The sequence below is a fragment of the Corella eumyota genome, chromosome 7 (genome assembly GCF_963082875.1).
Source record: "Corella eumyota chromosome 7, kaCorEumy4.1, whole genome shotgun sequence".
Lineage (NCBI taxonomy): Eukaryota > Metazoa > Chordata > Ascidiacea > Phlebobranchia > Corellidae > Corella > Corella eumyota.
The window spans coordinates 2,942,057-2,958,509 of record NC_137496.1 but is presented as its reverse complement, the minus strand read 5'-3'; the positions used below and the strand labels follow the sequence as shown (position 1 = coordinate 2,958,509).

Below are 16,453 nucleotides of genomic sequence, written 5' to 3'. Positions count from 1 at the left end.
TCCTGAAGTATCATGGGTTCTACTGCTTTGTTTTGTTGATGTTCCAGGCATATTTACATCAGAATTCGTAGAAGTGTTGAGTTCACCAGCTGATGAAATAACAAAAGGAGAGCCTTGGTTAGTCTCAACGAAACTTATTAATTAAAATTGTAAATAATGCAGATTCCTTAGTTAATATTGTAGTTAAAAAAAATTAAATTAAAATATATATATACCTTTATTAGAATTTTTGTTGTCAATAACAGAACCTTCCAGTGAAGAGTCAGTCGATTGTGAACTTTGATATTTGGATCTGGAAACACTTTTAATTAGTTGATGTTGGGATAGGGTCGAGAAGCAATCGTCGCTGAATATGTCGCCATCGAGTGATGTTGAAGGCAGGTGTGTTGTTGACGATGATAACATTGTTGAACAACTTTCTAAATGTGAACATGTTTCAGTTAAATTTTAATGGATAACAAGGTGAAGTATAGCCCTCTTCTCAAGGGTGCTACAACATTGGAATCGAACTCATGACCTAATGTATGAGTCATAATGCAAATTGGTTATTAATTTTTTCTTGCTCCTGGTATTAAGTCCAACAACAGTTTATGTTACAACCTTGATTTTTGTTTCCAGAATATTGTTGTTCAGGATGAAGACTTTCTTCATAAGTAGGAGGATCATCTTCGTACAAACAACTTGAACTCTGTTCGTCCATTGAAAAATATTGCTGTGATTGTGCCTGTGGTAAAATTAAGTATACAAAATTTATAAAAAGGATTGTAAAATTAGTTCATTGAATAGAATACACATACTCTATATGTAAAAATACATAGCAATCAGTTGTCCTGACAATATGCAAGAAAAAGATTAAAACTAACTGCAATAAAAATTTCTAAAAGTGAACAAAATTCTTACACTTGGCCCAAGAAGTTGATTTTTCTTCTTTTCTTCTATCTGTAATTCTTGTTGTATGGACATCCTGATGTTCTGAACTTCATCTTCTGGTAGATCGTCAGGAACACATGTTGCAACTTTTTCAGCAAGTAGTGCGTCGTTGATGTAAACATCTTCAACACCACTTGTGTCGCAGAGAAACAACGACACTTTGTTGAGGTTGTCCACAGCTGTTGCATAAGTTTTATGAAAAACAAAGCACTTTTTATACAGACATTATTACACTTTTAGTGTTAACATGGAGTATCAAAGCAGACAATATTTTAATTCAAGATGTATAGAAATCTTACCACTATAGTCTTACCTGTTACTTCTGCAACAAGTCGTTTTAGTCGGCATAAATCGAGCATTATTTTCTTTGCCTCAGTATTCCATGACACCATGTTAGCTGGTTGCAGATGAGCCAATCGGGCGCTTATCATCTGTGCTGGTAAAAGGTGATGGCAGGATTTCAAGAAGTACAATGACGAAACTGAAACAGATGCCTGGTCTCCGTAGTCAACATATAGAACTTCAACAAAGCTACCCTAAAAAATACCAAGTGTTTACCAAAAAGTGTTTACTTGAGGCAAAACAGATTCCTTACCACTGGGTCTTTAGTTATCATCGCTCGATTCCAATTCTTGTCTCCATGGTAAATGGTTACACAAATCTGACCAACTTTGGCCATGTGGGCGGGCATTCTAAACAACAAGAAAAATATAATAAACATCCACGCAAAAAAGTTGCACAGGCTGTGGTGTATAAGTAAGAACACTAAGATTTTTTACATGAAGTTCTGGGTTTAATCCCCACTGCTGATATGCTTAAAACTTTTAGTAAGGCACAAGCCAAAAATTAATTAACAGATTGCACATATATGTGTAATGGTATCCTAAACTGGTAATGTTCACTCAAAACTGAGTTTGGGAAACTGATGTTATTTTGTGTTTAGGCTATAAAGTCAGCCTTTTTACATTAAGGATAAATAAATACAAAAAAATTGCTTACTTGTAAACCTTGGCTTCAGGACTGCAGTAACACTTCTCCAAATCATCCATGAGAATATCAAGGGCTTCAGTTGTTTCTTTACCCACTACCTGAATCGAAAAGGACCCTGGGGTCACCACGTTACTTACATACACATCGAAATAACCCCACTTCTGCATTGGGGTTGCGATGGGGTTAAATGATATCCCACTCCCTATTGCATCGATGGGTGTTGCTTCTAAAACTTTTTTGTTTCCTTCCCATTCGACCGAAGACGAACTTATAACCAAATTTCCTACCAAAAAAGTAATAAAAATTAATTTGAAATTAATTTCCTTTTAAAAGTTTTTACTAAAAGTATTTATGTATCAAATAGCATGCAAGTGTGCTTACTAATAATATTAATTACCTTGTACTATGGTCAGTTTGTTTAAAATTTTACACAGAACTTCAGATATTGATAAACCCAACTCTTCGCTTGGAAATTTTCGACCGAAATGCATCAGATAAACATCTTCCAAACATCCGCACATTATCCCATCTTAAATACAACCACTATCAAGTTTATATATAGAATATATTTAACAGAAATGAAAAATTAATTTTCTAACCTTTAAACCGTTTCATTAACTCCATAATTTGATTTTCAATATCTTTCAAGAGAACTTTATGATTTAGGTCGACAGAAATGGAATCACTACTTCCTTCTACTTTAGATATATCAAACAGAAAGTTTAATACAGTTAACAAAAATGTCAATTAATTACACATCTTAGTTAAAATAACAACCATTAATTAACTGACCTTCGCCATTTAAATTATTGCGAAGATTAATAATCCAATCACCAGAAGGCTGTGGTCTAACAATTTTTACTCTGTCTACCATCGTGGAAATAAACTCAATAATGCTGAAATAGCCATAACATTGCAACTCCATCGCTTTTCCGAATTTCTTTTTGTACAACTCAGGCAAAAAGACCGACCAAATTCCTTTTGGGTGGCCGGACAATACTTCGACAACTTCTTTTTGAAGCTCAACACAAGATGGCGATATCACTGGCTTGAATACATCGTCTACAGTTAAATTTGGAATTTGATTTTTGATTATTGTAATCGGCTTAATTTGAGAATTTTGTAATTTTTGGAATCTGGGCGCTTTTTTGGAAGTTGATGCTCTGCTGGGGAATGAGAAATTATGACGATTGTTGGACAGATTGGAATTTGAGCTTTTCGAAATCAGGAATGGTTTAAACCCACTGGATAATTTTCTTTCAGGTGATTTACTTGTTACTTTAACAGGTTTTGTTTTCTGATTTAAACAAGTTTTCGACTTTCCTATATTTGCTTTTTCTGGAGATTGTAAACTATTAGAAGGCAAACATTTTTTTGTCAAGTTATTATTTTTATCTAAGTTTGAAGTGACACACTTTGAGACAGAGGTTGTTACTGAATCAACAGATTTGACCAGTGATAAAGTGGTGTCAACAGTTTCCTTGTTTTTTATTACACTGTTGCCCAGCAAAGCTTTTTCAGCAACCATTTGCTGGTAATTTTTCAAACTTTTCGAGGGATATAAAACCAGGTTGTTTCCTTTCCGATCCCTCCTTCCGTATTCTAAGCGAGCAATATCTGCCATATTAAGAATAAGCTTTGCCATGTACTTGTAATTGTTGGGATCTATGTTCATAGAAATACCATTAATTGAATGATAAACTTCATTCAGATCAGAGATTGAAATTCCATTTGGATGTTCCTTAACGACTTTCAAAATTCCAGTTCGTAAAAGAGCAGATGGGTAAACTTCTTTTGGCATGGATTCTTTCTTTATCTGCAAAGCAGTTTTTCTAGCTGGCGAGCTTTGATCTTCTATTGAAGTATACAGCTTCGTCTTTTTCTGGTTTTGAACCATCTGTTGTATATGAACCGTGCTTTTGTCAGCTATTCCAAAAAATATTAATTCCGACCCGAAATTTTTGCAGTACACAACGTCACGAAGACTTGTTACAAAATCAGTTGAATTGTAAAATCCATACTCACGGTACGGGATATTCTTTCGTACCATAGCATAGTAGTCTTTCGTGAGTTGTTTAATTGATAGACCTAAATAAATAAATCCATAAAAATAATTAAATATATGTAATGTTTTTTAAAATAGGAATACAAATCAGACTTTAAAAGTTTAAAAATTTGTTTAGGTTACTAAATAAAGTACATAAAATTAAGATTAGTTAAAACACTAAAATTTAAAAATAATTTTACCACATGGTGCAGAAATTAGAAGGCTTCGGATGTCCTTTTTCACTTCCTCTTTGGTCCTAGCTTTTTCTGTCATACTTTTTCATATATAACTCACAGACTCAGGCTTCCGATATATCGAATAAAAATAGTCAACAGTATTCAAATTAGCATTCACATATTATTAAATAGTTTGAGACATCTTAACATATAAAAAATAAAGTCAAATAGTTAGAAAATTTAGAAATATTGTTTTGTAGGCAAATATAAAATACGAAAAAAAATATTTGGCAAAAAACAAAATATCGTATTCGTCTACCTTTTTAAATGAATAAAGGCACATATATACAATGGGCAGAATGTGTTAAACTTCAACACTGAATTTAGCAACACTTTTAAACACTATGTATACCAATTTGTACTAATTTAAATAGGTTTTAAATCGTTTTATTAGCAAAATAATAAGTAAAATAACACGTACCCTATCCTTTCAAAAACACGTGGCCAGAAGACGAAATATAAAACTCCCGCTGTAGTGTTTCCAATTTATTTTATTTTTAAATTTAAAATAAATAAATTATCCTCATCAATAAATAAAAATAATTACCAAAAACTCATTCTGTAATAGTAATCCATTTATGCTGATATATGCCTAATATTAATTTATATAAATTGCAATAAAAACGTTGTTTAAATTATTACATTTTATTCCTTTAAATTATATGGTAAACAATATATTATATACATTAAATTTATATTAATTCACTTGCTAGTTAACTATTTTACTACTTCAGGTAATACAACTAATAAAGTACTCTTTAAGCAACTTAATAAAACTATGTGAAATAGCAGAAATCGTACAATTTAGCATAAAAATTGAACTGCAAATAAACAAATTAAGAGCTTTAAAAAAAGTGTAAAATACTGAAATAAACTATATTAATTTTTTTAAGAAAAATATTGCAAAACGTATGTAAATGTGCATGCACTAAAATAAAATTTAAAATAATTTAATTGAACAAAGAGAAACGTAAAAGTGCTTAATAATACAACTTATTTCATTTAATAAACTATAAAACACCTAAAAAAGCTCACCCTACATAATATATATGTTCACCCCAATATTTGATTCTAAATTGTAATTATTTGAATAAATTATGTACTTATTTGTAGATCTACTATTGGGATTATAATAAATTAAAATTTGATTTCATAATTTTTTTTAAATAACAGTTTAGTTAGTTAATTTTTTTGCATAAACAGTTTAATATTCTGTTCCTATCTAAATTTCTTGAAATTGTTAGGCAAAGTTATTTTTTAAAGGTTGCCCTTTTTCATTTTCAGTGCCAAGTTTTCGGCCAGTTTGTCCATAAACTCTGTGGTGCTCAAGTAATCTGCTCTGACAACACTGAAAAAAAAATTAATAAAATTCTGACAAAAATTATGTTAAATTGAACCAACTCAAAATTTTTTTTTTCTTACTTGGCCACTCCCTTGATGCAAATAGCAAGATCCTTGGTCATGTGACCAGCCTCTATAGTCTCAGTGCACACTTGTTCGAGTGAGCTAGCAAAGTGTGAAAGTGATTCGTTTCCATCAAGTTTCGCTCGATGAAGAAGACCTCTCGTCCAAGCAAAAATTGAAGCTAAAAAAATAATTTTATTAGTTAAAAAAGAATTCACCTTAATAACTTACACAATATATAATACTCAAAGAAAAATAACAAAAAATTACCGATAGGATTCGTAGAAGTTTCCTTTCCTTGCTGATGTTGCCGATAATGTCTCGTCACTGTTCCGTGAGCAGCTTCTGCTTCCACAGTCTTTCCATCTGGACACACGAGGACGCTGGTCATCATTCCGAGGGAGCCATAACCTGACCAGCAAAACAAATTTTATAATTTAAAAAATGAAAAAAACAAAAAAGCATATTTAAAACAATAAATATTTAAATTTAATATAATTGGATATACCTTGAGCAACAGAGTCTGATTGAACATCACCATCATAATTCTTACAAGCCCAAACGAATCCACCCTCACTTTTAAGAGCATATGCAACCATGTCATCAATTAAACGATGTTCGTACCATATCCCTGCTTTCTCATAAGCTTGTCTGTAATCTCTGAATAAAACAATATAAATAAATTAGGAAAAAGTAACTAGAAATCTTACCATACAAAATTAAAAACTATTTGAATATCAAATAGGCAACTATTTAAATAGTAATTTAACCTTAAGTATTTGTTTTTATTAATGTTTTTTTGGTATGAATTGAAGGGTCCAAATACACATAGGGAAAAAATTAAAATTCGACAATATCATGCTTATACCACATGTTAAATAACCTTCACTACTATAGGTTAAAGTCCACTGGCATTTCATTCATGGAACATTACTCTAACTTCTTATGCAAATATTTATCATTACACATCAAAAAGTTTTGGTTAAAAGTTTAATAACAAATACTAAGAGAATTTAAAATCTATCTGAACATTTTTATTGCTTTTTTAACTATACACTTACTTCTCATAAATTTCCTGAAAAATATCCTTAAATCTTCCATCATATTTCTTGAGTATCGTGTTTTTTGTGCTTAAGTAGAGTGGCCATCTTTTTTGAAGTGAAAACTTGAGACATGAGTGAGCAAAGTCCTCAATTGAGCGATCTGTGTTGTACATCGCCATGGAGACGCCGCCTCCATCTGAGCACATAAAAAATAAAATTTAAAAAATAAGATCTGAAAATTAAATCCAATATATTTTAAGATATGTCGGTATCTGTTTAGAATTATTTTACAATTTAAATTATTGTATAAAATATAACATTCAACTAATTCTTTACTCTAACTTATTAAGTAATAAATAATTTAGCATTGTTTTCTATTAAGCTAGAGAACACTTCTAATTCGTAACAGCAACAGTTTAGAGAGTGACTAAAAACAAAAGATTACTTCACATTATGATTACCTTTAAAAGAATAAACTGGAAACTCCATAACTTTTCCATCTTCCGAAGTGTAAGTTATTTTTACATCACCAGGTCCTGGTACCACAAAGTCAGTTGCTTTGTACTAAAATAATAATTTGATTTAAAACTGACAGAATAAAAACTAAAAAAAACTAAATTTCCGAAAACTAAAATTTGTATTAAGTTTTTGTATTAAGCCTGTCTTAGAGTAATCGCTTATTTAACCTAAATTTTGGTAAAATATTGTTTTCGAAATTTTCGTTTTTAGGAATACCTTCATAGGGCAGATGTGGGTCAATTAAACCAATTTTTAATAAAAGAAAATTGTACCTGATCAGCATGAGCATGGCGACCAATAACAATAGGTTTCTTCCATGTAGTAACAAGTCTTGGAATATTTTTACAAATAATTGCTTCCCTGAACACAGTTCCGCCAAGAATATTTCTAAATCAAAAAGATTAAAATATTGTAATGGGAATTTAAATTAAAGTTGTTGCTGAGTTGCAGAACAGACAAACAATTGCCAGAACTGCAACAGCAATATGTGTCTAATTAACAGCGACACAGCAATTAATTAACAACAGGAAGCTTGGGAAGGAAATAAAGTCTAATCCATTTAATATCCATTTGGATAGAGGGAAAATAAACATGTTGTTATCCTTCTTATGTAAGAACTAACTAACCCAACCCTCTTAATCATCCATAAAAAAGTTTGGAATTAAATTAACCTTATCGTTCCATTCGGTGATTTCCACATTTTCTTTAAATTAAATTCGACTACTCTGTTTTCGTCGGGTGTAATCGTGGCACATTTAATGCCGACGTTGTATTCTTTGATGGCCTCGGCACATTGAATAGTGACCTTGTCTTCAGTGGCATCTCTGTTTTCCACAGATAGGTCAAAACTGTAACGCAAAAAATTTAGTCAAAATTAAAATTTAAAAAAAAATATATATATTATACAAGTTGCTTAATATAAAAATCAGTAGTTTTAGAAATTCAAAAATTGCACAGTCATTTATTACACAACAACCTTGGGTATTGTTTACTTACCACTTAATATCAAGGTCCACATAAGGCAGCAACAATTTGTCTTTAATCATTTCCCAAATAATTCTTGTCATTTCATCTCCTTTTACCTCTACAACTGTTCCTCCATTTATTTTGCCCATTTTTGTTAAAAATTATTTAAAATAAATTTTAAAATTAAGGTGAAAGTTTTTGTCTAAAACGAAACAAAACAATGTTTTTGGTAAGGTAAATCTTGTAACATAGACTTTACAGAAATACTCAAAACATAACTAGAATTAAATTGTGCTACCATTTCATACCAAAACTATATTTTCATCTGAGATATATTATTTGGTCTTAGATTTAAAAAGAAAAAAGGGAACATAAAACTTTACAAAAAAAACATCTAAAGGGTCACTCAGACAACAAAACCAGTGTAAACCAATTACACCAAATTATAAATAATTAACACTAAAAGTTAAAACAAAATTAGCACAATATGTTAATGCATTTTCTGTTGATGCCTTTTCAAATCACCCGGGCCGATAAAACCCTTGTTGCATTTATAGCATCTGTGTTTATAGTCTTTAGTGTGCTGTGTTATTTCATGTTGTCGGAGGTTCCCTATGTGCGTAAAAGCAGTGTTACAGTACGCACACTTAAAAGGCTTTTCTCCTGAATGTAATCTGCTGTGTGCTTTCAAATGACCGTGCTGAACAAAAGTCTTTGTGCAGATGTCACATTTGTATGGCCGTTCGCCAGTGTGTACCCTCATATGAACAAGCAAGTTACTAGAATGACCGAATGATGCATTACACACTTCACATACATATGGACGTAGCTGTTCGTGCTTCATCATTACATGAGCAGACAACGTGCTTGCTGCTTTAAAACGGGAATCGCACAACTGACAAGAAAATGGTTTTGCATCAGAATGAGTTCTCATGTGTTGCTGCACCCCTGCTTTTTGATTAAACGATTTCTTACAGAGTTTACATTGAAAGGGTTTGTCATTTGTGTGTATTCGAATATGCTGATCAATTGTGTTGCGAGTTTTCGCATTAAAATCGCAAAAGGGACAAAAATAAAGATTACCAGAGTTTAAAATTGGATGACTTTGTTGTACATGAAACATGTACATCTCATGGTTTGAAAACTCGATGTCACAAAGTACACATTTTTTCGATTCAGTATTTTTATCGTTGTTTAACTCAGAACATTCGAATATTACCATTCCTTGGTCATCAGTCGACAATGTCATATTGTTTGCTTGCAGTTGGAATTCCTGGTCATCAAAATCATCTAAATAATATAATTTCTCATTTTTTACGTCAGACTCTTCGTCAAACACGTAACTCGCATTTTCATCGTTAATGTCAATCACAATGGTCGTTTCACCGTCTCCGTCGACGTTTATTACGTTCTCGGTATTCGCGTCGTTATTTTGTTCTTCTTTGAAGTTTTTTGGCAAGTCGTCAATGCAAACTGTCGCCTCGATAAGACCGGCGCTATTTTGTTCCATTGCTTTTGTGTTTTATGCAAAAATAAATCATCAACAAACCTATCGGGTAGCGGACACTAAAATTAAAATTTAAGGGTGTACAACGCTTAAAACTAATAAAAAAACTCCATTACCCTTAATTTTAATAACCATTTGAAGATATAAGTTACATATTATATTTAAAATTTACATAAAAATGCTGTAATTTAAAAATTTATTGAAATATACGCCTACTTCTTCCTAGCCTAACGTTCGCAAAACTTGAATACCTGGAAATAGAAATTTAAGTTACGCAGTCGACCAGTTTAAATACACACTGATTCAAACATTTTCTACGGTGACATCACGAATTGTAATACCCGTCACTCTTTTGTAAGCTCTGTTTAATATATATTTTTTTTGGCAAATAACAACAAAATAAATACAGGCAAAATATAAAGAAGGCGTAAATATTAAAAAAAAAGTTCATCAATTACTTACTATAAATAAACATTCTGCTAGACAAAACTTGAAAAGGATGCACAAATAATGAATTCTTAATGAAAATATACACCCAACTCTGTTTTAAACTTACTGGATGAAGTTGTTAAAATATATGGCAGAAAACAATAATATATTTGAACTATAAAATAACATAACATTCTTGTAAATTTTTTAACTGACTATACAATCGACGTTTGAATTAAAATTGATGCTTCCCTGAAGAAGACTTTTAACGATACTCTGTGTCATAAATCTTACAGAGGTTTCAGGGGGTAAGTTGCAGAATAAAGAGATGTCATCATTGTCCTTATTTTCCTCCGGGTTTTCATGTTCAGTGTGGACCTTAAACTCTGGATCCTAAGGTAGTAATTTAAAACAATAAATTTTTATTCAATTTGGTTAATTATTGATGACAACTTTAGTAGTTTTTATAACTGAATTTTTAACACTTAAGGCCTTGAGTTAAAAACTACTACATTTTTATTATAGAATAGTGTTTTTAAAAAGATTAACATCCAATGCAAATAAATTAAAATTGCCAAAAAAAATCGCTTGCTCATTTATAGAACAAACACTACATATTTTTTAGACTTAAACTTTAAGTACATCTAAATAAAACTTACATTTTTAAATGACTCAATGGCATCTCGAACAACTTGGTCAATATTAATCGGAACATCAACGGTTAGTTCTGTATTTCGTTCCAAACATGTTGCAGTCACCATCAACATTTCAACTATAAGTTGACGAAACTCTGGCCTGTTTAAACCTGCAAACATACCCTCAACCTTCTTCCACCATGCTACTTCAGATCTACCTGTTATATAAGAAGATCTTCAAGTTTATACTAGCATTTGATATATAAAGAATTAATACCCAATAAAACCCCTTTAATTTTTTTTTTATTATTCATTATAGTCTTACTCATATCGGATAAAGTTGGTTGCTGGTGTAGATGGTGACCGTTAATAATAAACCCATTTGAGCTTCGTTCCAAAATGGTCCATACCTTACTGTAGAAGTCATAAGGTGCCTGTCACAAAAGGAATAGTTGCTTAGTGAGTTTACTGTTATTGTACCTAAGACCATTGGGATTAATCAATATTGATTGAGTTTTCTAAAACCCAATTTGAAAAAAGTTGGATACAATTTACTGAAAAGAAAATTGATTTAGCAAGAGTGTAATAATTACATTTGTCTTTACCTTATTCAATGCACCAGCAATTTGTTTTCTTTGCAACCAGGTCAAATCTTTATGTTTTTCAACATTCAAAACATCCAATAATAATAATTTAATTTCACTTGGAGACAAATCGTAAACATCCAAAACCTTTTTGTCAGTGTCACCCTCATTATTGTGACTGTAGTGTCTGTGTTTTAACATTAACCTCATTGCATAAGCCAGCCAACCTATTCTAACTTGAAGCATACCTAATAAAAAGTATCAAAATTTTAGTATGCATACATAACATTTCAAGCAATTACTCTTTTAAGAGTACATTGAATATATACAAGTATAGAAGTATATACAAAAACAGAGGCCTACCAATGAATAGCTCAGGTTGTTTGTTGATGATAGCTCCAGCATGTAGGACTAGTTCCTGTTGCAAGCATGCTTCTCTCTCATCATATGGAGTACATATAGTGTATAGTATATCCTTTATGGTGGAGGGGGGTAAGGGGTTACTAATAATAACCTGAAATATAAAAGAAGTTAGAATTATAAAGCCTGCTATAAAAAGAAACATACCTTTTTTTAAATAAAATTTAAAAAAAAATGTTTTACCTCTTCGTATCCAAACACACCAAGAGTTAAATGTTTGTCATGAACAAGAACAGAAGTTATGGACGGAGCAAGGCTGTCTACTACTTTGTGGCACAAGCTTGCTGAATATCGGACCAAACTCCACAACTTCTGTCTGCCTGCCCATCTAGAAAAAAATTTTATCAAAAAAGTTTGTTTTCATTTCATATGTAAATACTTTAATAATTATATTATTTGAAAATGTTGTATTACCTGCACAATCTATGCAGTCTTGCCTTGCAAGTACCATGTCCAGTATCAAAATCTAATCCTTCTCTTTTCCCCAGCTCACCAATTAAAAGTGTAAGAGAAATGCCAGAATGAAAATCATTTAGATGAGATAAGATCTCGTCAGTTGAAGCTGAACGTAAAGCGTTTGCTTGCTTTAATTCCTAAAAAATTAACAATTAATTTAAAAAAAACGAAAATTCGTACAACATTGTGTGGAAAAAAATATTCACTTCATCGTCTTCATCTGATATCTTAGTAAGATTGGAGCATGAACTTCCAGTCCTCTTTAACGATCTCACATCACTGTCCTCCATATCTCTTCCAAGAAAAGGTTGAACACAATCTGCTGCAGTTTGCCCTTCATGTCTGTAAAAAAATCAAAAAAAAATTTTTCGAATTTGTCTTAAAGTTGCATTAATTTGGTTTGTTTAAAAGATGACTGCACAAACAGTAAACATAGAGATTAATTTTAACCTAACTTACTTTACAAATTCAAGATGTTCTATCGCTGACGATGCTATGAAAGATTGAACTCTTCCCAAACAAATTTTAATTCCACACCAATTTCCAGTTTTCATTGCACTTAAAACCTAAGTGAAATAATTTATACGTTTTTAACTTAAACTAACTTATGTAAGGCTATATAAGATCATTACAACACAAACATTACTAACATAAATTTACCTCTAAGATCGGGCCAAGTCGATTTTCTGAGATAATATCTTCACGAAGTAGAAAAGTGAATAAAGGACGTTTTGATGTTCTCCAATATTTGCTAATAAACTCGAGTGAGTGTTGTAACTCGTCAATCAACGTTTGTGTGTCAAAAGCCATGTAAAAGTCACCAACGTCAAACATAAGAGGGTAACACACAATAGTTTTGCCATGAACCCTGTTAAAGTATACAAACATTTTTAAAGCCAATTTTAAGAATTGCCCTTCCATATAACATACACACAGGAACATAATTTTAAACATACCTATATACTTTGCATGTTCCAAGAGCACCAATAGGTCTCTTTGGCCTTCCAGACAAACCAAGTTTTTTGTTGGCACCCAGATGTAAATAAACTTTTACAAGCTCTTGAGATGGCCATATTTGTATAGGTTCAACTTGGTCTGGGGTCTGAGCAGCAAATCCATAAGTTGAAAGAATAGTTTGAAGGTGCTTGCTCTCAGCAATCAGTGAGACCTGGGTGAAAACAAAAAGGTGCTACAGATAAAAACAGTAAAACCCTTCTATAAAATCCGCCACTGACAAGAACTACAAAAACATGAAATATAAATAACGAATTCTTTCCAGTGAAACCAAGTACCCCCTGCCTTTAGTACATTTATTTATTTAACAGCATTTTTTTTGATTGTTACCTGGATAATTGTGTCATTAAGTTCACCAGAAAAAGTGGAGTATCTCATACTGACTTTGTGGCGGGATTCTACAGGTAAATATCTCTTAATAGGATCCAAGTCAGAAGGGATAATCAGTTTATCAAGCAAAAGTCTAAACATAGAAATAAACCCAGTAGATTAAATATAAGTTAAGATATGAGTAAGTAACATTTCAAATTAATGAAAATTTTTTTTACCTTGAAATTGAATACAATGCTTGGCCCCACAAGAAAACTGGGGCTTCTTCAAACCGGGTCACACAGCAACTTCTTTTGCAAACTCCAGGATTGATTTTTTCTCCTTCTACACTCTCCTCCGGAACGAAGTAATATCTGGGAAGAAGTTTTAAGTCATCTTTTCTCTTTACCAAAAGTGGTTCCAATTTCTGTGTATATTCTTCAACCTGAAAATTCAATTTGGAGTTACAGTCTGCTTAGTCTTGAGTTTAAAGCTTACCGAACCCATAATATTCAAAGTTAACATTTTATTAATCATCTTTTTAAAAAAATTATAATTATTTAATTAACCTGTTCAGGTTTATTAGTGAACAAGCCATCTAGTATCAGATAGACAAAAAATAGAGGCCATTCACATTCAATATTCTGAAATAATTTTAGTTCAGCAGGTTGATAATGTTTACGATTTCTATCCTCTACAACTGTCATATATCCATCCCCCTGAAATATAAAAGCTTAAATATTAAAAACTATAACAAATGTTAGCAATAGTCTAAAATATTCATAAGTAAGGCATCATTTTTAGGTATAATTTTAATATAAGTACATCGTAATACCAGACATTAACATATAAAAATATATATAAGAAGAAGGAATTGTGCAATTTAATTTCCTTCTAAAATGTCATGAAATGTTAATTTACCACAAAACGTTTCAAGCCATAAGGTCCTTCTAATTTGTTAACAATTTGTTTCAGTGTAAAATTACTCAGTTCCAAACTATCAACTGAGAAAAATGGAAAGGAAACAGTTGACAACAATGCAGCATCTACAAAAATTCAGAAATGCAACATTTCGCATTTATACTAAGGCAAAATACTATATATCTATAGTCCACTTACTAATGCAACATTAAATGTTAAGTAAAATCGTATTTTAACTAACAAAATTAATGTTTTAAAGGTACAGAAATGTCAAACCTGTATCTTTTGAATTTGATTCTCTCGGTAACAAGCAGTCCATTACCGTTCTATTTCGATTATGAGCATCCACATCTACCCATAATACTGACCATGGGGCTCCTTTTTCTTTTCCGAATAAGTTAAACCCGTTTGCAGATTCTAGCACCGCCTTAGCTGCTCCAACGGAACTAGCATGTAGCTCACAACTACCACTGTTGTATTTGCTACCTCTCTCCCACATACCAAAGTCCGGGACTCTACACAAATTAAAGGTATTGACTTATAATTAGGTAATAAAACAGAGACATAAGTTACAGCAACATTTTTTTAAATTTCTTAGTCCTTCAAAATTGTATTTTAAATACCTGTATGATCTTTCAAGATAGTAAATAATGTTTTGCACAAATGCAACCTCATCAGTGTTAAAAATAATCTGTAATCCTGATGCAGTCATTTCCATAAGATAAAGAATAAAGAGAGCAACGACATCAAGTTGTAAGTGTTGATAAAACTTATTGCTTGCATCACCAGACTTGTGGTCAAATTTGGAGTGTAACGCTGACTCAAGTTTTTGAGTGAGCTTAAATTTTTCAACCTTAAAAAATGATAATAATTCAGTTCTTACAAAACATTACAAAACACTTTAAATTTCTGAATAAGCTAAACAATAGCTTATCAAGCACACCTTTTCACACTGCCTCATGTAACAAATAAGAACTCCTCTCATACATTTAACTGCTGTGTGTTCCAATTCATATGTTCTACCATTATCGTCATCAATTCTAAAATCAATTTAAATTTAGAATAACATAATTAATATACATGAAGAACACTTGTCATCAATTTTAAAATCAATTTAAATTTAGAATAACATAATTAATATACATGAAGAACACTTGTCCTCAATTTTAAAGTCCTTGATTCGATCCAAAGGCCTTCTAAATAGTGTTATAAAGTAAGGTACTATATAGAATATAGTCAATAATGTATTTAAGTTACCTTCTGTAAGCCAAAGCTAATGCCCATATTGCAGCTCCACAATAAATACTATCTCTTATATTTGCTTCATCATTACAGCTAAACAATCCTGTCGACGTGCTTTGGTATTTTAATATCAACCTTAAAAATATAAATTTGTAAGTAATAACTATAAAGAATAACAATTTAAAATTGTTTTAATTTCAATATCTAAAAATTAAAATGTTACTTAATATAAGTAAGAAAAGTGTATAGACATTAAATATTTACCTTTTTAAAGAGGTGTAATGTTCATTTAACCTAGATTTAGTATCTTGGTATAACTTAGTTTCAATATTATCGTTTATTCTTTCCTTGTATGTCGATTGCTTTCGTGCAAACATTTTTCAAGTAAAACTAATCAAACTATAAGTTTTTTTATATAGAGCACGCTCTAAAGATAAAATAAAGTTAAATTAAACACCATAAAGCAAGATAAATATACGGCTTATACTGATTTTTGGTTTGTATATAAAATTAACGAACTATCCGAGTATAGAAAAAAAAAATTTTATGTAAAAAATGACGCCTTAGAACTCGAATTTTATAGAAAGTTTGAACCAAAATTTTAACTAACAATAGTAATAATCTTCAATAAAGCTTAATTATTACAATAAATTTTAAAATGTATACAAATTGTGTATAAAATTAAAGAAAACTTACCTTTATTTTAAAGAAATTCGTGACTTTGTCGTTCTTTGCTTTATTATGACTCGGAATTGTTGAACCGTATTAAAATCGTGAGCGACAAAATATCTTTATCCCCAA

At 31.1% G+C, this 16,453-nt stretch overlaps 3 protein-coding genes across 3 annotated transcripts; all 3 read right to left on the bottom strand.

Moving 5' to 3' along the window:
* Nucleotides 1–4,926: 4,926 nt before the first annotated feature.
* LOC145760393 (isocitrate dehydrogenase [NADP] cytoplasmic-like) lies at nucleotides 4,927–8,358 on the bottom strand. The gene is made up of 9 exons (XM_082574276.1): nucleotides 8,166–8,358; nucleotides 7,841–8,017; nucleotides 7,442–7,556; nucleotides 7,112–7,214; nucleotides 6,669–6,846; nucleotides 6,116–6,267; nucleotides 5,878–6,018; nucleotides 5,626–5,788; nucleotides 4,927–5,551 (listed from the first exon to the last, which is right to left on the bottom strand). The coding sequence occupies exons 1-9, from the start codon at nucleotides 8,282–8,284 to the stop codon at nucleotides 5,461–5,463; spliced, it is 1,239 nt and encodes a 412-aa protein (XP_082430402.1). The 5' UTR covers nucleotides 8,285–8,358; the 3' UTR covers nucleotides 4,927–5,460.
* Nucleotides 8,357–9,861, bottom strand: LOC145760400 (uncharacterized). Its single transcript, XM_082574283.1, has one exon. The coding sequence runs from the start codon at nucleotides 9,643–9,645 to the stop codon at nucleotides 8,626–8,628; it is 1,020 nt and encodes a 339-aa protein (XP_082430409.1). The 5' UTR covers nucleotides 9,646–9,861; the 3' UTR covers nucleotides 8,357–8,625.
* Nucleotides 9,862–10,057: 196 nt separating this feature from the next.
* On the bottom strand, nucleotides 10,058–16,394 carry LOC145759056 (phosphorylase b kinase regulatory subunit beta-like). The gene is made up of 21 exons (XM_082572787.1): nucleotides 16,349–16,394; nucleotides 15,917–16,079; nucleotides 15,668–15,787; nucleotides 15,354–15,450; nucleotides 15,034–15,263; nucleotides 14,687–14,925; nucleotides 14,411–14,535; nucleotides 14,059–14,208; nucleotides 13,729–13,934; nucleotides 13,511–13,643; nucleotides 13,123–13,334; nucleotides 12,827–13,034; nucleotides 12,626–12,732; nucleotides 12,373–12,508; nucleotides 12,125–12,303; nucleotides 11,894–12,038; nucleotides 11,654–11,804; nucleotides 11,312–11,538; nucleotides 11,032–11,140; nucleotides 10,731–10,924; nucleotides 10,058–10,464 (listed from the first exon to the last, which is right to left on the bottom strand). Exons 2-21 carry the CDS (start codon nucleotides 16,027–16,029, stop codon nucleotides 10,279–10,281), a joined length of 3,267 nt encoding a protein of 1,088 aa, XP_082428913.1. The 5' UTR covers nucleotides 16,030–16,079; nucleotides 16,349–16,394; the 3' UTR covers nucleotides 10,058–10,278.
* Nucleotides 16,395–16,453: the final 59 nt, after the last annotated feature.

What these genes read in the sequence shown, in the direction of transcription:
- LOC145760393 (XM_082574276.1), bottom strand. Translation starts at nt 8,284, where the DNA reads ATGGGCAAAATAAATGGAGGAACAGTTGTAGAGGTAAAAGGAGATGAA. An exon ending in GTGGACCTTGATATTAAGTG is followed by an intron (nt 8,018 to 8,165) that starts GTAAGTAAACAA and finishes TTTGCGTTACAG; the next exon opens with TTTTGACCTATCTGTGGAAA. An exon ending in AACTTCTACGAATCCTATCG is followed by an intron (nt 5,789 to 5,877) that starts GTAATTTTTTGT and finishes TTATTTTTTTAG; the next exon opens with CTTCAATTTTTGCTTGGACG.
- LOC145760400 (XM_082574283.1), bottom strand. Translation starts at nt 9,645, where the DNA reads ATGGAACAAAATAGCGCCGGTCTTATCGAGGCGACAGTTTGCATTGAC.
- LOC145759056 (XM_082572787.1), bottom strand. Translation starts at nt 16,029, where the DNA reads ATGTTTGCACGAAAGCAATCGACATACAAGGAAAGAATAAACGATAAT. An exon ending in ATCAAATTCAAAAGATACAG is followed by an intron (nt 14,536 to 14,686) that starts GTTTGACATTTC and finishes GAATTTTTGTAG; the next exon opens with ATGCTGCATTGTTGTCAACT. An exon ending in AGACTGCATAGATTGTGCAG is followed by an intron (nt 12,039 to 12,124) that starts GTAATACAACAT and finishes ATTTTTTTCTAG; the next exon opens with ATGGGCAGGCAGACAGAAGT.